Source organism: Oryx dammah, unplaced genomic scaffold, assembly GCF_014754425.2.
Source record: "Oryx dammah isolate SB20612 unplaced genomic scaffold, SCBI_Odam_1.1 HiC_scaffold_2, whole genome shotgun sequence".
NCBI lineage: Eukaryota > Metazoa > Chordata > Mammalia > Artiodactyla > Bovidae > Oryx > Oryx dammah.
Window position 1 is genome coordinate 62,266,352 of NW_024070186.1, and position 22,749 is coordinate 62,289,100.

At 33.7% G+C, this 22,749-nt stretch overlaps 1 protein-coding gene across 5 annotated transcripts in view; it reads left to right on the forward strand.

The window, feature by feature from the left end:
* The window catches only part of ECT2 (epithelial cell transforming 2), a 55,335-nt gene that overhangs the window by 16,974 nt on the left and 15,612 nt on the right, over positions 1 to 22,749 (forward strand). For all 5 annotated transcript variants that reach the window (XM_040248871.1, XM_040248889.1, XM_040248899.1 and 2 more), the window contains 7 exons: positions 4,555 to 4,674; positions 13,643 to 13,711; positions 14,858 to 14,968; positions 15,630 to 15,726; positions 17,821 to 17,902; positions 20,337 to 20,415; positions 20,836 to 20,955. In XM_040248871.1, the coding sequence (XP_040104805.1) occupies positions 4,555 to 4,674; positions 13,643 to 13,711; positions 14,858 to 14,968; positions 15,630 to 15,726; positions 17,821 to 17,902; positions 20,337 to 20,415; positions 20,836 to 20,955 (678 nt within the window). The remainder of the gene's footprint in view (positions 1 to 4,554; positions 4,675 to 13,642; positions 13,712 to 14,857; positions 14,969 to 15,629; positions 15,727 to 17,820; positions 17,903 to 20,336; positions 20,416 to 20,835; positions 20,956 to 22,749) is intronic.

The following is a 22,749-nucleotide window of genomic DNA, read 5'->3' on the forward strand; positions in this document are numbered from 1 at the left end:
GTAAGAATTTGGAAAAATGATCTCTGTTTCACCGTTAATAAGTAAAAACAAAGAAATGTGGTGTTATTTTTTTGTAAGAGAATTGTATAAGCATAGAATTTAAACATAGATATTGAAAATCTATGACAGAAACTGCTGTTAGGGAAATGCCATTTAAAAGTAGTAGCTTTTTTTTTCATGCAGAAATAGCTTTTTTTTTTTTTTAAATAGTGACTTTAAAAAGAGAAGGATCCTCAATAGACAGTCTTAGAAGAGACTGAATTTAATTCACAATTTTGCAGCTTCCATGTCAGGATACTGCATTTACATTTGGAAGTGGTAGCTTTTTATGATAGTGTGTATTCAAGAGTCATTGCTTTATTTAGTACTGTTTATATATGACTCATTGGAAAAGACCCTGATGCTGGGAGGGATTGGGGGCAGGAGGAGAAGGGGACGACAGAGGATGAGATGGCTGGAAGGCATCACCGACTCGATGGATATGAGTTTGGGTAAACTCCGGGAGTTGGTGATAGACAGGGAGGCTTGGCGTACTGCGATTCATGGGGTCGCAAAGAGTCAGACACAACTGAGCGACTGAATTGAACTGATACATGTAAAAACAATTAACAATGAAGCATAACAACATGTTTGTCAGTACATTTTTATTTTTTTAAGTTTATTTTTAATTGGAGGTTAATTGCTTTGCTATATTGTGTTGGTTTCTGCCATAGTAATTTTTTTAAAGTTATCCTTTAATGTGTCATTTTCTAAAATTTTGCAGTAGTCAAATGTTGATTCATTGCTTATGCTATTAAAATGTACTATTAAGTTATTTCTGAAGAAAAACAATTCTAAGGAATCCTTGTAGGATGACAGCAAGGAAGATATTAAGGAATAAATAAAAATTCAAGGTTCTGAAAAGCATAATAATAGGATATTATTTTGGAATCTGTAGAAAGAAGGAATAAATTTGTTTGTGGTAATGAAGAAGATAGTTTGTCAGGAAAATAAAGTTGATATCACCTAGCTTAACTTTGAATAGAAAATGATAGGGAGTTTCTTATTTGGGTTTAATTTTTAATTCTGTTTTAATTCTTAATATTGTTCATTAAGGTCCAATATAATGGCCTTTAGTTGCTTGTACCATTGATAAGATGCATGAATAAGAAATGAAAAACTTTTTTCTTGGTATTCATGGAAAGGTTATTCTTCTTAGTTGATTTGTTTAGCAGTAGTCAGGGTTTTATGAGGCCCTCTGCTATATTAGACTAAACTTGTTTTAAGTCAGTCCTGCTCTTCCTCAAGGGAAGCTATCCTAGATGAGTTTCTTGTTGAAGTGTTTATAGTCAGCCAAAATGTGGTTGAGGAGCAGAAAATCCCTTTGGCATATACTGTTCATGTACTTAGGTAGCATATATAAACTAGAACTGTAAATCCTTTCAGGCCATGGTAAATGCCCTGGAGTTTCAAATTTTAACTTGTATATCAATTACATGCACTAAAACTTCTTTTTGAAAAGCACTTGTAATTATTACACTGTAGACAAACTTCCACACTACTGTGCTTAGTATAAATTCACCTAAGTTTACTTAAAACTCCGTGGGCCACGTTCATTATAGTGTTCTCTTTAAGCTTGTTGTAGGACTAATGTGTCCTACAATGTGTTCTACAAATTTTTTTTTAAATTTGAATTTGGAATAGCTTAATTTTTACTTAACCTCCAAAATTAAGTGTAGCTTCTTGATTTTTTCCATGTAATACTTAGGTGCCTATTAATATAAGGTGTTAAAGAGGATTCCTGTTTTAAAGGAACTTAGACAGGAATAGGAGTTAAAACATAGACACCTAATTATAACCAAATGGAAAGTTTTGAACCTCATGAGAGAGGTTTAGTTACGGTATTTGGAGATATGTGGGGTAAAAATTTTGCTCCTCTTCCAGTTTAGGGAAGGTGTTGGGCTGGAATTTTCAATGGTTGAACACTGAAAAAGTATACAGAAGATGCAAATTGAAATGAGTTTTAAAGCATGATTATGATTAGTGCATGCAAAGAATATGAGTGGGAAGTGTATTTGAGATTATTCCAATAGTACAAAGACTAATCCTTCCTGGTATTACAGAATAGTCCAGGGGATTTTGAGTTGAGGGTGGGTTAAAGGTAGGGAGGAGCTGAAACACCAATACTTTGGCCACCCCACCTGAAGAGCTGACTCATTAGGAAAGACCCTGATGCTGGGAAAGATTGAAGGCAGGAGGAGAGGGGCGACGTAGGATGAGATGGTTGGATGGCATCACCGACTCAATGGACGTGAATATGAGCAAGCTCTGGGTGATGGTCATGGACAGGGAAGCCTGGCATGCTGTAGTCCATGGGGTTGCAAAGAGCTGGACACAGCTGACCTACTGAACTGAACTGAACTAAGGGTAGAGTTTAGGGTGTGGATATAGTAAGAGTTGAGATAAGATATCTTACTCCAGACTGGGGAAGGCCTTTGTACAGTGTGCTTGGTCATTTGTTGTTAAAGAATTTTTGATAGGAAGGGAAAGATGGTAACATTTGACTTGTATTTTAGAAAGTCATTTGGTTCACTTTGAAGGAGATATTGAAGAAGGAGAAAGAAATCATGGAGGCGAGATCAATTTGAAGATTATTTCAGCACTCTTGGTTAGAGATTTTAATAAACTAAACTTCTTAGGATAGTATCAGTGAGAATGAAAAGAGAATAGATTTGAGATATATTGGAAAGGTAGAATCAGAGTTTTTAGCTAACTAATTTTATATGCGGGATAAAACACAGTAAAAATATTTTAAGATATTGTGTCTTAAGAGTACTGAGAAGTTTTAATCTTGATGTGTTTTGATGGTCTAAATATTTTTGTTTAGGCTATTTAATGAAATGTTGACTATATAAAGGAATGCTTATAAATGGTTATAGATATCTTTGCATCTTCTATTACATTTTTCCCCAATCTAGTTTCTTTTCCCTCTCTCATAGATAACCATTACCTGGAGTTTTGTGCTTACCATTTTCCTTATAGATCTATCATATATATGTATAAAATCAAACTGTCTAAATGTAACAGTATATATTTTTTAGTGAATTCCTTTTTTTACTTGATAGAAATATTCTTAAGATACATCTGTGTCATTGCATGTGGCAGTAATTCATTTTCCTGTATGATTATATCCACCTAATTAACTTTTATTTTTAGTAGACATTGGAATTTGTTTTGGTGTTTTCAAAAGTCCAATTTATCAGTTTTTTTCTTTCATACATCATGCTTTTGATTTCATATTTAAATACTCTTTACATAAGCCTAAGTCACAAGGTTTTCTCCTAAGTTTTCTTCTAAATATTTCATAGCTGTGGGTTTTTTCTTTAGGTCTATGATTAATTTTGAGTTAATTTTTGTATAAAGATTATATTTAGGCTGAGGTTCATTTGTTTTGCCTATGGCAAATGGTGTCTTAGTACCATGTGTTGGACAGCTAGCCTTCCTGCACTAAATTGCTTTTTCACCTTTGTCAAAAAATTTGCATGGATTTGTTTCTAGAGTCTATATTCTGTTCTGTTGATCTTGAATGTTTCTCTCTTCACCAGTGTTGCGCAATCTTGAATACTGGAGCTTGATAGTAAGAAGCTGTTTGCCCTTCCATATGAATCTTTAGAATCAGATTTTCTTTATCTATGAAAAGTCCTGGCATTTTTGATAGGCATTAGGGTAAATCCTTATGTCAATTCGGGGGTGGGAGACAGTTGACATTTTTACTGTGTTGAATCTTTCAATCCATGACCATATGTCTTCATTTATTTAGGTCTTCTTTGATTTCTTTCATCAACATTCTGTAGTTTTCAGCATCATGTACGTGGTTTATTCTATTTATACTTAAGCATTTTAGTTTTTTATTGTAAATGATACTGCTTTTTAACTTTCGGTTTCAGTTTGTACAATACTGGTTTATAGAAACATGATTTTTTTTTCAGCGTGCCTGCATGCATGTGTGTGTTCATGCATGCATGTGTGTGCTGACCTTGTATCCTAAGACCTTGCTAAATTCACTTACTAGCTGTAGGAGCATTTTTTTAAGATTGATAGAAACAGCAGCATGGATACAGACAGGTCTTCTAGCTTCAAAACCAGTCTTTTTCCCCTAAACCAAGTTTTTTTTGCTATCAGTTCAAAATATTTAGTACCTATATTAAGAGTATGATTCCTTACTGCTTTCTTCCTTAGTAACTTGAATTAAAAAAGTAGAAATTACTCTGTATCACACTAACAATTTTAATGATTTGGAGGACTGTGATAAATTTTTACTAGATTCTAATTTAATATTTTGTTACAAGATTATGTATATATATACACACACAGATACACACACACAGATGTGTAAATAAATAGGATAAAATAGACTAGAAAATGTTATGAGAAAAGGTCTCAAATTTAGGTTAGGAAGAAATATTTTTCTTTTCCATTAGTATCTTATCTCCTTTATCACTGTATATATATTAGATTTTTAAAAATTATTTTCTTCTTCCAGTTTACCTAATCTAGTCTTATTTTGCCCTTTAGTTATTTCAAGTGCCATTGGAAGAGGAAGGACAACGAGGTGGGCCTATCCTTGCACCGGAAGAAATTAAGACTATTTTTGGTAGTATTCCAGATATCTTTGATGTGCACACTAAGATAAAGGTAAATTTGTGTATGTTAGTGTGGTAGTAATTCTTTTTAGATTATATATATTTCCTGTGATTTTTCATGTACTTCTAGTTAGCTAAATAAATTTTGTATTTAAAACTTTTTAACCCTCATTTATTCCTTTGAATCATTTGCCTCTTTGCTCTAGCACCTTATTAATGTTTCTTTCCTGTACCTGTGTTTTTACTTTGATTAATTTGAAAACAAAGACTTTAGACCTTATAAAGTCTTTTCTATTAAGATAATGTGTTTGCTAGTACTATTTTTCTTGTTTTTCTACTGCTATTCATCTTGGGTTGTATGTTTGTGTTTGGTTTGTTTAAAAAATGGAAGTTGGAAAGGGTTAGAGATCATTTCATTCATTCCTCTCTCTCTCTCTATGTATATAGTCAGATAAATGCCAAAACTGTAAAAGACAATGCTGTCTATTTTTTATTATAATAATTTTCCTTTGTTGAGGGGTCCCTGGATTCGAGGTATCAATCTCTCATAGTAATTTGGGGAAAGATTTAGATGAACTCTTAAAAGTAATTTAGCTTTATTTCCTCTTCATATATGATGCCTGAGCACAACTGTTCTCCTCAGAACAACCTGTTTTGATGTTTATTACAACTTTGTGGCAGTATCATAGCCAGTGAGGTTTATTTGAGGCACAGTATTATTGCTAATTTATCTTTTCCCTGATGTTTACTCCATGTTACAATAAAATGATCAGTCTGAGTTACACAATGTTTTCAAACAAATACATTAACTTATTTTTTAATTTTAGTGCATGTTGTAGACAAAAATATGAAAGATCTGTAAGTTAATAAAAATGCAGTTTATCCAATGCTTATATTTTGTATTTTTTCAAAATCCTTGACCATATTTCACCTATTTCTAGATTTACAAGTAAGTTTGAAGGAGTCTTTTCTTAAAAGATTAAAAAGCTATGGAATCTCAAGCTAGTTTATCCCTATTTGCAGTTAGGATTCTGACTATTTGAAGAGTAAAGTCTTCTTGGAATGGTCTTTTTTTTCCCCTCATGAGAAACATTGAGAGGTATAAAGATAGAGTAGAATGGCAAGCAGATTTTCATCTTGGTGTTTTACTTGCTAATTTGTAGATCACTTGGTGTCAGTCATTTAGCCATTCTGGGCATGCAAATTCCCATCTAATGTAAAATGTTATAAACTTTCTATGTGTACAGAATCATAATCTCAGTTTGGCAAATTTGGTTCTCTGATTCACTGGACCTTTTTTTGTTGATAATAATTTTTTTTTTACTGAATAAACGGTTTTTTGAATTCTGTATTGCTTTACAATTTTGAAAAGTTTTGCATACATGATTTCATATAATTTCATAATAACCCTGTGTGCCCTCACTATCGCTGTATGTCCTTCTCAATTCTGTCTCCCCAAGGGTAGCCATTAGTTTGTACTCTATATCCGTGTCTGCTTTTATGTTTCCTTCACTAGTGAGTCACTAGAGCTTTGAAAACAATTGTTACCCTTTAGTTTTCTAATGTGTAACCCAATTTTTTAAGCTTCTTCTACAAACTTGGAGTACCAGTATTTCAAGTAGTAGTTGTTTTTTAGCTAATTTCAGGTTTGTCATGCATTTAAAATATTAAAGCCTATGGTTTTTTTCCTACCACAAAACCAATATGTGCTGTGAAACATTTATTTGTAAAATAAAGGAGAAAAGGAACAAGTAGAAAATACCTATAATTCTATAGCCCAAATAGTCCCCAAATTACCTGTATTTTCTTTGTCTTTTTTTGCATAGCATTTTTTTCTTTCTTTTCCTCCTTTTATATGTAGCCTGCCCTTTATCAGGTACTGCCACATCCACTGAACATTACCAAGAAGTTGATACTATAATTGTCTACATTTTACAGATGTGAAACTGCTATGTACAGAGATTGAATAATTTTTCTAAAGTCAGTCATCTAATGAATGCTGGGCATTGACTTTGAACCCTTTTTTGTCTAACTTCAAAGTCTGTTCTCCTAAACCCTTATGTTTTCTTGCTCCCAACCCCTTTTTTTATGAGATAAAATTAACATGTAACATTGTGTTAGTTTTAGGTATACAACAATAATGGATTCATATGGGTATGTATTGCAAAATGAACACCACAATAAGTTTAGTTAAGATCTACCACCACACAGAGTTGTTTTTTTTTTTTTTCCTCATGATGAGAACTTTTTAGTTCTACTTTCTTGGCAACTTTCAGATACACAAATTAGCATTGTTAACTATAGTCACCATACTCTACATTACATCTTCAGGCTGGAGAAAGTAAAATAACTGGAAATTTGCCTTTTGACCACCTTTACCCATTTTACCCACCCTCCTTCCCCCGTCTCTGGCAACTGCCAGTCTGTATCTATGAGATTTTTGTCTTTGTTTTTTGTGGGATTTTTTTAGATTCCACATGTAAGTGAGATCATATAGTACTTATTTTTCTCTGACTTATCTCATGTATCATAATGCCCTCAAGGACTATACATGTTATTACAGAAGGCATAATGGCTTTTTCATGGCTAATTAATATTTCATTGTATATACCACAGTTTCTTTATCCATTCATTAATTCATGGACATTTTGGTTCTTTCCATGTCCTAATTTACTAATGCTATATTGCTTCTTGATTATCATGCTGTAGATACATTCTTTTAGTATGTAAATGAATAAATCATGTAAATATGGCTTAAACTTGTACAGTTTTTCATATCATATTGGTATGGTATTCTAAGAAGCACTGGTATATGTATTTTATAACATTGCATAGTTGTTACAAATTTGGGCTGTGGAATAAAGTAGATTCAAAGTAAGTTAACTTTATTTAATTGCTTCAGTTTTCTTCTCTGTAAAATGGGGATAGCAGTGTCTGACTCATAATTGTGAAGGATTAAAATCATTTTTTACCCACTGTGTTTACAACCACTCTCTGGCACTTACATTTGTGTCAGTAGATATTTGCTGAATATTGGTCATGCTACTTTTTTTAAATGTCCAAATCAGGACTGGAAGTTAAATTTATTTTGTCATTTTAGATATCATGTGTACACCTTTAGCCTCATTTTCATTTGTCTGCAACTTATACCATGCTAATAGTTAGCTTAAGGTGAGGATGTCTGAGATTGTTATCAGCATCTTTTTCTGTGTGTGAATTTTTCCTTTTCAGCGCTAATCAGCATTGGTTCTTGATGTGCAAATGCCTGCTATTGTATGGAACTACTGAAGTAACTTAGCAGCAGCAGCATTAAGAAACAAGAGAAAGAGGAGTTGAGGGAGGACCTTTTCTTTCTATGTTTATGCTTTGTTATTTGTTATTTGTTAATTTAGTGTTAAGTCTCAGGGTACTTTGAACTTGTTTCAGGAACAGGTTTTGTATTGGGTAATCTGCTGATTTGGTGTCTTATGCAGTGAGCTAAGTAAAAGAGAAACCCATTTTTGTGTAAAAGTAGATGGTAATGGTATAGAAGAAATCTTAGCAAGGAGGAAAAGAAAGAAAGAGCTTAAACTTTTTTCGTCCAATTTGTTTACAACTTCCTCTACTTTTTAAACAGGCTTTGGGAGCTCTATGCTCAATGTCTTAGAACTATAGAGTTTTCCTTTCTTACTGCCAGGAGGTAATGTTTGGAGCATCCTATGGACAATTGTGTATGGACAAGGAGGAGACATGTCCCAGGGTCTGTACTAAACTGAGTCAAGCATATTCCCACAGAAACATCATAAGAAATGACGGCAGTATGACTAATACTCTTGGAGGCTCACTTGCCCACCTGACTCCCCATTTCTAATGGCGATAGCTGTGCTATAGGTCTAGTAGAATGACATGGAATCTGGAGTCAGACAAGCATGAGTGTGAATACTGGTTCACAACTGTGTGATTTGGGGCAAGTTAATTTCTCTAAGCCTTAGTTTCTTTATTACTTAGTCTCTGAGCTGACCAAGTGATTAGGGCAGAGATCTTTATTTAATCAACAGGCTTAAGGATTTAAAGGTTAACCAGAAACAGTAGACTTTTTCAGGTGGCCTAGAGATTATTTTGCTTTCTGATTGCAGTGGTCTCATATAACTATGTACCGCCATCCTGTAATTGTTTACACTTTAAAAATGTACCACTAGATTATATTTGCAGAGCTATAGGTTTTTCTCTTTTACATCACAGTTTTCCAAATATCTCCCATATTTATATTAAATACATAGGAAAAGATAGTTAATAGTAACTCACTGAGCACTACTCTCTGTTAGGGTTTCTTCTAAGTGCTATACAAATATTAGTTAATTTAATCCTTTATAAGATAGGAGTCATTTATATACTTATTTCTCAGAATAAAAAATTGAGGCACTTATAGGTTAAGTAATTTGCCCAAGGGCACAACACTTAACAGGCTCTAGAGCCAGTATTTAAAACAGACTAGTCAGTGCTAGAATTCACTGCATTATATTGTTCCAAGATTATTCTTATGTATAATCCTTTTATTCTCTTGTTTCTTTCAAGTGCAGTTTTAAATAGTTAAATCTTAATTCTTGACTCTGTAGGCTGTTTAATTATTTTTGCTTGAGTTCACCTTTATGCTACTGAAAGTAAATTTTTTCCCTTTTGACTTTTCTGAATCTGCAGAGTATAGGATGTGAAGTGAAGTGAAGTGAAAGTTGCTCAGTCGTGTCCGACTCTTTGTGACCCCATGGGCTCTACAGTCCATGGAATTCTCCAGGCCAGAATACTGGAGTGGGTAACCTTTCCCTTCTCCAGGGAATCTTCCCAACCCAGGTTTCCCACACTGCAGGTGAATTCTTTACCAGCGGAGCCACAAGGGAAGCCCAGAGTATAGGATAATGGTTCTTAAATTATTTGGTTTCAGGATCCCTTTTCATTCTTAAAAAATGATTGAGGAACTTGTGTTTGCTGCTGTTGCTAAGTCTCTTCAGTCGTGTCTGACTCTGTGCGACCCTGTAGATGGTAGCCCACCAGGCTCCCCTGTCCCTGGGATTCTCAAGGCAAGAACACTGGAGTGGGTTGCCATTTTCTTCTCTAACGCATGAAAGTGAAAAGTGAAAGTGAAGTCGCTCAGTCGTGTCTGACTCCTAGCGACCCCAGGCTCCTCCATCCATGGGATTTTCAAGGCAAGAGTACTGGAGTGGGTTGCTGTTATTTATATGGGTTTTATTTATTCATATTAATTGTTTTTGAAATTGAAACAGAGAGTTTAAAAATACTTTTTAAAGATATATGATTCAGTGATTTTAATAAGTCACCAAATCATGCAGCCGTCACCATGTACATTTTAGGACATCTTCATCTTACCCACTAAGATCCTTTATGCCCATTCCTAGCTCTGGTCCAGGAAACCACTAATCTACTTTCTGTCTTACAAATTTGCCTTTTGTAGACATCCCATATAAACATAAATATATAATAGGTAGTGTCTTATGTCTGGCTTCTTTAACTTAGTATATTTTTGAATTTCATCTGTGATTTAGCATGTTAGTAGTTTGTTCCTTTGTGTGGCCAGGTAATAGTCCATTATAAGGGCATGCTGCATTTCTTTATCCATTCACCAGTTGATAGAAATCTAGGTTGTTTCCAGTTTTTGGCAGTTATGAATCATGCTGATATGAGCATTGTTTGCAGATCTTTGTTTGGCTGTGTTTTCATGCTCTTCCATAGATACTTATGAGTAGAATTGCTGGGTTATATTGGCAGTCTTCATTTTAAAATTTTGAGAAACTATCCATCATTTTATATTCTTAATAGTAATGTATCAGCATTCAAATTTCTATCCATTCTTGCCGGTACTTATACGTTTTCTTTTATAACCATTCTAGGATATAAAATGATTTTATTTGCATTTCCCTAATGATTAATGATGTTGAGCATCTTTTCATCTGCTTCTTTTTCATTTGTATATTATCCTTGTGAAATGTGTGCTTAGATCTGGTGCCCAGTTTTTGGTTGGGTTGTGTGTTGGCTTACCAAGTTGTAAAGGTTCTCCGTAAATTCTTGGTACAAGTCCTTTATCAGCTGTGTGTTTTGCAGATATTTCCTCCCAGCCTATTGTTGCATATTTCATTTTTTTAATGGTGTCTTTTGAAGTACCAAAATTTTTAATTTTGATGAAGTCCTGTTTATCCATTTTTTAAAATGTAATGTGCTTTTGCTGTTATATCCAAGAAATTTTTGCCTAACCCAAGATTTTGAAGATTTTCTCCTATGTTTTCTTCTAGAAGTTGTATTGTTTTAGCTCTTACAGTTAGATCTATAACTTATCTTGAGTTCATTTTTGGCTAAGGTGAAAGTTTAAAGATCATCTTTTTGTATGTGGATATACAATATTGAGAAGAGGTGGCAAGAATACAAAAGAGATCTTCATGACCCAGATGACCATGATGCTGTGATCACTCACCTAGAGCCAGACATCCTGGAATGCAAAGTCAGGTAGACCTTAGGAAGCATCACTATGAACAAAGCTAGTGGAGGTGATGGAATTTTAATTGAGCTATTTCAAATCCTAAAACATGATGCTGTGAAAGTGCTGCACTCAATATGCCAGCAAATTTGGAAAACTCAGCAGTGGCCACAGGACTGGAAAACGTTAGTTTTCATTCCAATCCCAAAGAAAGGCAATGCAAAAGAATGTTCAAACTACACACAATTGTACTAATCTCACATGCTAGCAAAGTAATGCTCAAAATTCTCCAAGCCAGGCTTCAGCAGTACGTGAACTGTGAACTTCCTGATGTTCAAGCTGGATTTAGAAAAGGCAGAGGAACTAGAGATCAAATCACCAACATCTGCTGGATCATGGAAAAAACAAGAGAGTTCCAGAAAAACATCTACTTCTCCTTCATTGACTACACTAAAGCCTTTGACTATGAGGATCACAATAACCAGAACCAGACATGGAACAGTGGACTGGTTCCAAATTGGGAAGAAGTATGTCAAGGCTATATTGTCACCCTGCTTATTTAACTTATAGGCAGAGTACATCATGAGAAATTCTGGGCTAGATGAAGCACAAGCTGGAATCAAGACTGCCAGGAGAGAAATATCAATAACCTCAGGTATGCAGATGACACTATCCTAATGGCAGAAAGCGCAGAGGAACGAAAGAGCTTCTTGATGAAAGTGAAAGAGGAGAATGAAAAAGCTGGCTTAAAAATCAGCATTCAGAAAACTAAAATCATGGTATCCTGTCCCACCACTTATGGCAACTAGATTGGAAACGACGGAAGCAGTGACAGACTTTACTTTGGGGGGCTCCAAAATCACTGCAGATGGTGATTGCAGCCATGAAATTAAAAGATGCTTGCTCTTTAGAGGAAAAGCTCTGACCAACCTAGACAACATGTTAAAAAGCAGAGACATTACTTAGCCAACAAAGGTCCATCTAGTCAAAGCTATGTTTTTTCCAGTAGTCACGTATGGATGTGAGAGTTCGAATATAAAGAAAGCTGAGTGCCAAAGAATTGATGCTTTTGAAGTGTGTTGGCGAAGACTCTTGAGAGTCCCTTGGACTGCAAGGAGATCCACCTTGTCCATCCTAAAGGAGATCAGTCCTGGGTGTTTATTGGAAGGACTGATGCTGAAGCTGAAACCAATACTTTGGCCACCTGATGTAAAGAACAGACTCATTTGAAAAGACCCTGATGCTGGGAAAGATCGAAGGTGGTAGAGGTAGAGGATGACAGAGGATGAGATGATTTGGATGGCATCACCAACTCGATCGACATGAGTTTGAGCAAGCTCCAGGAACTGGTGGTGGACAGGGAGGCCTGATGTGCTACAGTCCATGGGGTTGCAAAGAGTTGGACATGACTGAGCGACTCAACTGAACTGAACTGAACTCATGCAATTTTAAAAATATACGTTAATAATAATGACTCCTTATGTGGTAGCATAAATAACATGTTCTTTTTGAAAATAAGTAATTTCCAAAACAGAAACAGTGAAGAGTGATGTTGATTTGTTTTGCTTTTTTTTGTCTGTCTTAAGAGAAACTTGTTTCTCCTGTCTGCTTAATTCATTCTATTGCAGTATCACACATCATGTCGCCTCCATATGACTCTGTTGTATCCTTATGAGAGAATCGAGGAGTCAAATAATGCCTTGATATTGTAATGAAAATAGTTTAATCTTATGGATCCCACGAAAAATATCTGTTGGGAGAGTGTCTGCATGTAACAGTTTTAGAATCTCTTGTATAAGTTTATTGATTAATTTCTACTTTAAAGTTACTTTTAGAATTTCTGTTAGGGCATGTCATTTCTTGCCATCTCATTTTACCATCTGGTTTTATTATCTTAGAAAGCTTTTAAATATCTTCTAAATTTTTACAAATAAGTAATATTTTAGGATGCTGATTGAGAAATTTTACTGCCCAGAAAAGATCAATGGACCAAATCCGGCCAGTTTAGCATTTTGGTAAAGTTTTGCTTACTTTAATAAAGAGAGTTTTATTGGTACACAGCCACTCACAATTATTTATATATTGTTTATGGTTCCATTGTACAAAGACATAATTGAGGACTTGTGACAGAAACCATATGGCCTGTAAGCCTTAAAATATTTACCATTTGGCCCTTTAACATTTGCTGACCTCTTTATAGATTACAGTTTCTAACGGCTGATCCTTAGCAGCCAAGATCAAAGGTGCTTTTCTATAATTAATTCTTTAATTAGTGAACCAATCAGCTGTATAGTTAAATTAATTATACTTCCACGTCATACTGGGAAATTAGACTTGGCCTTATTGATTTGACATTCTTTATGTTTTCTTAATTATTTTTCAAAGGGTATTTTTCTTGTAGTCAAAAAGTTAATTTCTTATTGAGAAAGAATGTTATTGTTATATATGCCAAATTAAGGTACTCTGTAAATTATGTCTTTCAAATGAATATTCACATTTTAAGAGATGCTAAAGTGATTGCCAGAATCACTTATTGTCTCATTTTGTGTTTTTTCAGGATGATCTTGAAGACCTTATCATTAATTGGGATGAGAGCAAAAGCATTGGTGATATCTTTCTTAAATATGTAAGTGTTTTATTATTTTTTTAAGTATACAGATTAAAGTATCATCTCATCAAGAAATGGCAGGGAATGAAAGTTACCTGTTTAAATGTGAGAACTTTTAAAAAAACTTAGGCATTGTTGTGTTTGTAAAATATTTTGAAAGTGTTCTTGTCTTCTGAAACATGCCTTCCATATACAATCCAACACTTTCCTGATAGCTCATCTTTATTATTAACTGTTGTGTTACAGTCATTTTACCATATATCATGTTATTTGCCTATCATAAACAGCCATAGATTAATGATTTTTTAGTTTTCTATAGTTGAGTTTTATTTTTTTCTTTCTTTAGTTGATAGCACTTTGTACTGTCTTTGTGTCTGCGTCAAACCTTCCAATGAACTGTTTCTTCTCTAAGAAACATAGGTTAAGTTTATTAAATAAAGTATATTAATTTTGAATGAGGTGCCACAGATAGAATTTATAAATTTCCTTCAGTCTCTTTGGATATGATTCAGTCCAACCAGATAAGTTTCAGTGCCTTGGATTCTTATTTAGTTTTGATTTCTAAGGTCTGCTAACTTTAATCCTTACCATATAGCCATTAGATGTTCTTTCTGGTTGACTGAGACTTTCAGATATGCAAATTATTGTCCCAGATCTTTTTGGTATCTGTTGGTCTCAATTTGTCAAGACATTTTCCTTGTACTTCAGAATTGCCCAGTACAGTTGATCTTTTAATGGTTGTTTGGATCCTTCAAAAGATAGCAGCATGTTCTTGGGTTCTTCATAGATCAGTTATAATTGCTACTATATTCTAAATTAATAGAAGTTTTAAAACTTTGTCATGTTTATCAATACAATAAGCTTATATTGAAGTTCAACAAAAGTATATCAACTTTTGTTTGTTTCTGAGTATTTATTTGCTTTTCAGGTTTTAGGCTGTGTTTAACAATTGATGCATTTTCTTTAGCAGTTAACTCACTAGTTAGTGCGAAGTTTAGGAAATAAACTTCCTGTATTTACCTTGAGAAGAAATGTATTTTGAACTTTTCTTTTGCATCTGGTATGTCAGATTTTGACTACTGATTATTGAACTTTAAGTTTCATTGACTAAGGGTAACAGCCATCACAAATTAATGGGTTTTGGCTTTTTTTGTTTGTTACTAGTCCAAAGATTTGGTAAAAATCTATCCTCCCTTTGTGAACTTCTTTGAAATGAGCAAGGAAACTATTATTAAATGTGAAAAACAGAAACCAAGATTTCATGCTTTTCTGAAGGTAATGTATATTTCTTTCAAATAAAAATCAGAGAATTATTTTCTGAAGGAATTTATTAAAATTAAATTTTAATAGTAAAGATGTATCTTTTAGTAAAGATACATCCACGTCAGAATACCTTAATGTTACGTGTTTAGTTTTACTTGAAAGTGCAGTGATATTTAGCATCACAAGGTTTGATATGCCACAAGCAGGATCCACGAGGCAGCTGAGTGAATATGAATGTTGTGTGTGTATGTTTTTTAAGTTAGGCATATTCTCAAACACTTCTAAAAATTTTCCAATGAGATTTTGCTTTGCTTTTAATGATTTTCTTATTGGTGGCTTACTTTGTTTATCCAGATGGTATCAGCATAATTAATATTTTTATTTTTTTTTTCCTTTTTAATGATATAGATTTAAGAAAAACTGAAATGAAATGTGTAAGAGTGCTTAGAGGAACTTACTCTCTGTTTAAGGTGTTAATCCTTGGCTTGCCAGGAGGCTATTTCAGGCCTTGGGGGATTACTAAACCACAATAATCTGCCAGAGAACAACTACCACCCTACTTCTCCCATTCTTATCAGGGCATAAATGATAAGGTGTAATCTAATAAATGTAATATATAATAATCTTTGCAGAAAACATTCAAAATAAATTTTGAATAAATTAATTCTTCCAGATAAACCAAGCTAAGCCAGAATGTGGACGGCAAAGCCTTGTTGAACTTCTCATCCGACCAGTACAGAGGTTACCCAGCGTTGCATTGCTTTTAAATGGTACTTGTCTGCTCTCTTACCAGACAATTTTGGATGTTTTTATGTAATTGTTTTATTCTAAAAAATTGGCAAAATTTCTCATTTTCAAAGTGCTCTTAGGTTTCAGTTTTAAAGTTTGTCTCTTTTATGTAGAAAATATCTTTATGGATAATCTGAATAATCACTGGTGCTCCAAAATTCACTCTGACCTAGAAATGCTTTATTTGTTGTGAAATCAGTTTTACTGACTAGTATTGAACTTTCTGCCTCTCTCCTAAAAGTCTTCTTATATTTCATGATATGTCACTAATTCCCAAACAGTTTACATCCACATAAAATTCACCCACAAAATCACAAGATGAGAGATGATTATGATGTCTGAAGTTATTTAGTCTTTTTCTGACTCTTAGTAAAATTCTTTATGCTTGATCTTAATGTTTTTTTACTTATAGTTTGCAGAACACTCTTGAGACAGCCATCCATTTATTCTAAAACTTAAATTATAGATTTCAATGAAAAGGACATCTATAGCAGAGTTAATTTTTGTGAATAAATTATACCTGCATGAAGAATCCCATGGGCAGAGGAGCCTGGTGGGCTGCAATCCATGGGGTCGCACAGAGTCAGATATGACTGAGCGACTTCACTCTCACTTTTCACTTTCATGCATTGGAGAAGGAAATGGCAACCCACTCTGGTGTTCTTGCCTGGAGAATCCCAGGGACGGGGGAGACTGGTGGGCTGCTGTCTATGGGGTCGCACAGAGTCAGACACGACTGAAGCGACTTAGCAGCAGCAGCAGCATGAAAAGAAAGGTGTATTTATATGCTTTTATATTTACCTGACTAAAGTAGTGAATAGGTCTAGAGCAGTGTCAGTTTTTATATTTTTAAATTTATATTTTATACTTTTAAATTTAAGTATGAGAACTAAATTGCATAAAACAGGAATAAGTGTAACAAAGCAATTTGGCCTCCAGACCTTAACTACAATAGTGCGTGTAGCAGTTAAGGAGGCTAAGTTTGTGACTCTTTTTATCTATTATTGTCTTTGAAATATATTGGTTAAGCTATGAATTGTGGTAGTAACTACAAAAATTAGTAATTTTTATTCTCTTTTAGGTTATCTAATATAGTTTAGAATTATTAGCATATAAAATGATTTCCACAGTCTTTAAAAACTATTCTATTTTACAGATTATAAGGAAAATATATGAATATGCAACCTTTTTAACCTTACAAAACAGGCTATTTCTTATTTATCTTCATTATTGTTTTACTAAGCACTTATAGGAATCCATCAAATGTTGTCATGACTAAAATGAACTTGATATCTAAAGCCTTTCTTCTATTATTCCACTTAAAAGATTAGGTGCGGGGGTGGGGGGAGATATAGGGAACCATTGGGTACAACATTATAAGCAACTTGGGTAAGAAGAGTCAAAGTCTAAGCACCTCATTAAAACTATAAACTAAACAAAATCTTCTCTTCACACCAGCTGCTCTCTGTGATGGAGCCATGGGGCCCACTATGAAATATAGCATGTATAATGACTTCTTAGTTAATTGAGGATCATGAATTCAGAGAGAGTTTGAAAAATTTAGGAGTCATCAAACTTTACTAGAAGGGAATTGAAATAGTGAAAGAAAATCTGGTACATATTCTGAAAATTTATTCAGTGAAAAAATGTGGAAACTTATTTAATACTTTAAAGAAGAGAGCTCTTATGGGTGCTCAGTTACTCAATCGTGACTAACTCTTTGCAACCCTGTGGACTGTAGCCCACCAGGCTCCTTTGTCCATGGGATTCTCCCAGCAAGAATACTGGAGTGGGGTGCCATTTCCTCCTCCAGGGAATCTTCCCGACCCAGGGGTTGAGCCCATATCTCTTAATGTCGCTTATATTGACAGGTGGGTTGTTTACCACTAGCACCACCTTGGAAACTCGTTCTTAAGGGAACATTGTATAAAACTGTTTTTTTAAAAAGGAAAAGTTAGGTACTATTTTTTTAAGTTACCCTGTGTCTGTCACAGTGGACAGCATTTTTAAGTCATAGTGGGAAAACCATTGAATTTCTTTTAATCATAGAGAAAATATTTGATAAAATATTACAGATCTTAAGAAGCACACATCTGAAGAAAATCCTGACAAAAGCACTCTAGAAAAAGCTATTGGATCACTAAAGGAAGTAATGACGTAAGTGCATTATTTCAATTTTTTTGTTATTCCTTAGATTTACAGTGGAATTGGTGGAACAATTAGAATCGTAAATAGAAAAAGATCAATAACAAAATTCTGTAAAATAGTATCTAAATTATTTTTAGTACTGTAGTCACATATTAAAAGGTTAGAAATATTGTTAAAATATGATTAATCAAAAACATACTTGTGAACGTATACATGTAGAGAGGGTAACAGTGGTTTAGAAATTTGAAAATGTTGTAAATGCACCAATAGACATTTTCTTCATATATTTCCAGTCTTAGCTTGTTTTTGTATTCATATTCTTATTAACTACCCAAATGGAATTTGGGAATTTGACCATGATGAAATGAAAAGGTTAATATGTTTTTCACATTAGCCTTGACTTTTTTTTCTTACTTTGAATGCTGTGGACTTAAATTGGTAGGGTTTGTTGGAGATGTATTCAAAGTACGAACTCAGTGAAATTTACTAGGGGAAATTGATTATTAAACTTAAGCTGCTTACTGTAGGTCTAACTTGGAGACAGCATTGATCAGAAGTGATTTTTTTTTTTTTTTACTAATATGATCAGAATTAAAAGCTCTATTGCTGTTAATTGTTTTGCTTCCTGAAGGATGAGGATATAGCACCTTTTTGAACTTACATATAAGCATATTCAGTCGATTTAATTAAATAGCTTCTGAGATTCCATGAGGTGCTTCTGTATGATATAGAGTTTCTTTTTTTTTTTTTAATCTTCTAAAACCTAGCACCTGGGTTCTTTATTTGGCTGCACTAGGTCTTAGTTGCTGCATGCAAGCTTTATCTAGTTGCAGAGAGCAGGGGCTACTCTTTGTTGCGGTGTGCAGGCTCCTTATTGCGGTGGCTTCTCTTGTTGGCTCTAGGCATGCAGGCTTCAGTAGTTTCAGTGTGTGGGCTCAACAGTTGTGGCGCTCAGGCTTAGTTGCTCCTTGGCATGTGGAATCTTCCCATAACAGGGATCAAACCTATGGTCCCTGCATTGGCAGGCAGGTCCTCAACCACTGCCTCCACGGAAGTCCTGAAATAGAGTTTCTTAAAATACTTGTAAGGAGCTCCTGTATAGAAACTACCAGCTCTAGTGAAAGGATCTAGCAATAGAATAATGCTCAAATTAATGGATATGAGCTTCTGTTGCTACTGAAAGCATTATGCATATTTTGGTTTTTGCTTATACTTGTATTTTATATGTTGATCAGCCAACTGTCATGCTTTTGGTTTGTTATTTTGGGATCAGGATAGTAGTGTTTTTCAATACTTTTGTAGTTTAACATACACATTCTTTACCTTGATCCTTTCTACAAACTGAATTATGCAGTGTTAACATATTTTCATAAAAGAAAGACGCTTTTAATTTTGTAGATTTTTTTTCTGTTATTTTTATAGTCACTAGCTCATGTCTTTTGATTTCCTTTTTTCTGCATGCTTTAGATTTAGCTTGCTCTTCCCGCCTCCCCCCTCCATGTGTCTTAAAGTAGAAGATTAGGACATTGATTTGAGCTTATTTTTTAAGTTGTTTTCTAGCTATAAATTTCCCTTTAAACACTACTTTAGTCATGTTCTTGGTTTTTGTTTTTACCTGAAACTATTTTCTGATTTCCCTTGTGATTATGTCTTGACTTATTGGTTATTCAGGAGTTTGCTGTTTAATTACCACATATTTGTGAATTTTTGAAGTTTCCTTTTGATACTAATTTTCTAATTTTACTTCACCATTTATAGAAAATATGCTTTCTATTATTTCAATCCTTTTAAACTTCCCAAGGCTTATTTTATGGCTTAACCTGGTGAAGGTACCATGTACACTTGAGAAGAATATATTGTGCTCTTACTGGATATTTTCATTATTTTACTTTTAGACTATTCATGTCTTTGGTGTAAAATGTATCTTTTGTAGATGGAATATAATTAGGCTTGCATTGTTTGAGACATTGACTTGAAAAACCTCTTTCTTTATACTTTGCTGGGTTTTTTTTTTAGTTGTTTCAGGCAAAGTATATATTTTTCCTCTTATTCCATCTTGTCTGGAAGCCGTAGTCTTAATTTTTATTTCAGTGAAATGATTTGCATATAATTTGGGAATGATTTGCATAAAACCTTACCTGAACTTAAAACTTCTGAACCTGCAGTTTATACCAGTGTAATGTATTTTAGGAAGTGTATGATGAATATAGTTTAAAGCGCACGCGAGAGAATATAGTAAGGAGTATAAAGCAAAACTTACTTTTCTGAAGGATTCTATGAAAAATTTTTTAATGTAGTGGGATACTTTTAGGGAATATATTAACTGATACGGTTATCAAAATTAAGACATATTTACATGGAGGGATTTTTGTGTGTGTCACACAAGATGTGTATATATACAGTTTTTATGGTCTGTTTTAAAAATAACTTTATTAATTTTCAGCCATATTAATGAGGATAAGAGAAAAACAGAAGCTCAAAAGCAAATTTTCGATGTTGTTTATGAGGTAGATGGATGTCCAGTAAGTATTCATTTTTGATGATTGTCGACTTATTCTTTTTGTTCTTTTTTTTTTTTTTTCTTTTTGTTTTTGTTATAGTTGACTCTTGAACTACTGGGAGTTAAGGGCACCAACCCCCTGCCCAGAGTAAAAGAAAATCTGCATATAACTTTATAGTTGGCATTCTGTTTCTGTGCTTTTGTATTCATGGATTCAACCAATCATGGGTCATGTAATACTGTAGTGCTTATTTACTAAAAAAGAAAACCTGTATAAATGGACTAGTACAGCTCAAACCTGTGTTGTTCAAGGTCAGCTGTATTTAGATTCTGCCAGTTATAATATAAACAGAATCTTGGCACAACTTTCTTTTTAATTATAACTTTAAAAAAGTATTTACCATGAAGTAATCTCTTTTATTAATATTTTCAATCTATTCAGGCTAATCTTTTATCTTCTCACCGAAGCTTAGTTCAGCGAGTTGAAACAATTTCTCTAGGTGAGCTCCCCTGTGACAGAGGAGAACAAGTAACTCTCTTCCTCTTCAATGACTGCCTGGAGGTAAAGTTGTCCTTAATACAGTGTAATAACACTGCTGTTTTGTATGACTTCATTGAATCTTTAAAACTAAGCTTTGATTGAAACAATAAGTTTTAATTAAATTAATTGATTAAAGAAGTTTAAAGTAAAGTTTAATCACTTTTTTGATGAGACCAATTGTTGATTTAATGCTATTAATTGAATGCTTTTAGGAGAAGATCTAACATTAAGAAGTATGGTATTTTTTCATAACTTCAAATCCATGTCAAAATGAAAATTTAGTTTATTTCCATGCAAATAAATGCCTAGATCAAGAATTTTAGGAACTTCTTGTATGTATGTATATTTCTTCAAGATTTACAAAATAATTATGACTTCTTTTTGAAATTAAGTACATTTTCCCAGCAGAGAAATCCGTATTTTGTTGAAGATGGACATAACTTGATTATTTAATATAATGAATTATAATCCCCTGCTGATGAAACTATAGCCCACCGGGCTCCCTGTCTATAGAATTCTCCAGGCAAGAATACTGGAATGGGTAGACATTCTGTTCTCCAGGGAATCTTCCCAACCCAGGGATCGAACCCAGGTCTTTATCCTCTTTAATCTTTGGAGAGTTGTGGCTTGCTTTAAATTTTTTTATTTTACTTCCCCTTCAGTTTTTGTGATGTCTTCTACAACTGGCTCATTGACTTACCTTGCACTCTAATTCGTGCCATTGGTCATTCCTTGTAGCCTCCAAGTCTGTTATCTCATAGCTTGGCCTCTTACTTCCTTCATCTTTCCTGAATTCACTGACTTTTTTTCTACTCTCTCTTAGTCTCCATGTCAAAATCACATTAACTGTAACAGTTCTATTTCTAACATTAAATTTGGAGCCCAAATTTTGGACCTTTAGATTTATAAGCTCTTGTTCTTTAGCTTGTTTTTTTTTTTTTTTTTTTTTTTTTAACACCAAAACTTAGAGCAAATTTGGAATGGAGAGAATGGTAAATGTTAGAAACATTTAAAATGAGTAACATCTGAACTGACATCACTTAGATATGACAGGTGATGTATCTGTATTTTGAGTTACCTTGATGGACTAGCATTTGTTTCATCAGTATTAATACTTGTCATTGTTTTTCCTTTTTAAAAATGAGCCTTAAAATTATTTATTTTACTTAGCTAAATTAAAAGTACATTCAAATATTACAGTGGAAGTTAAAGAATTACTTTTTCCACCATATTAATATAAATGGGCTTTTAATATTTGGTATGTATCATAGATCTGTGTCATATTTCTGCATCAATGTGAATGTGATACTGACTGCCTTTTGATCTTTTCTCATTAACCAGCACAGATTTCAGCCTTTCTTTGTTATATTCATCATGATGAATATGACCAATCAATCTCAATTCATTAGGCAACTTAATCTAAATTATTTTGTGTTAGTGTCTTTTAGTAAATAAGCTCAAATGGTCAAGAATCCGCATGCAATGCAGGAGACCTAGGTTTGATCCCTGGGTTGGGAAGATTGCCTGGAGAAGAGAAAGGCTACCCACTCCAGTATTCTGGCCTGGAGAATTCCATGGACTTTCTATAGTCCAAGGGGTCAGAGTCAGACATGACTAAGTGACTTTCACTTTCATAAGCCCAAAAGATATGTTCTTTTAAAAAGACAAAATAATATACTATGATTTCATAGAAATGAAAAATTTAAAGACCTTATAAAATTCTCAGAATTTATATACATCATGAGTCACAGGATCCTTTCTGATTTTGCTCCTGTCTTCTCCATTAATACTTTATCTGTCTCTTCCTTTGGTGAG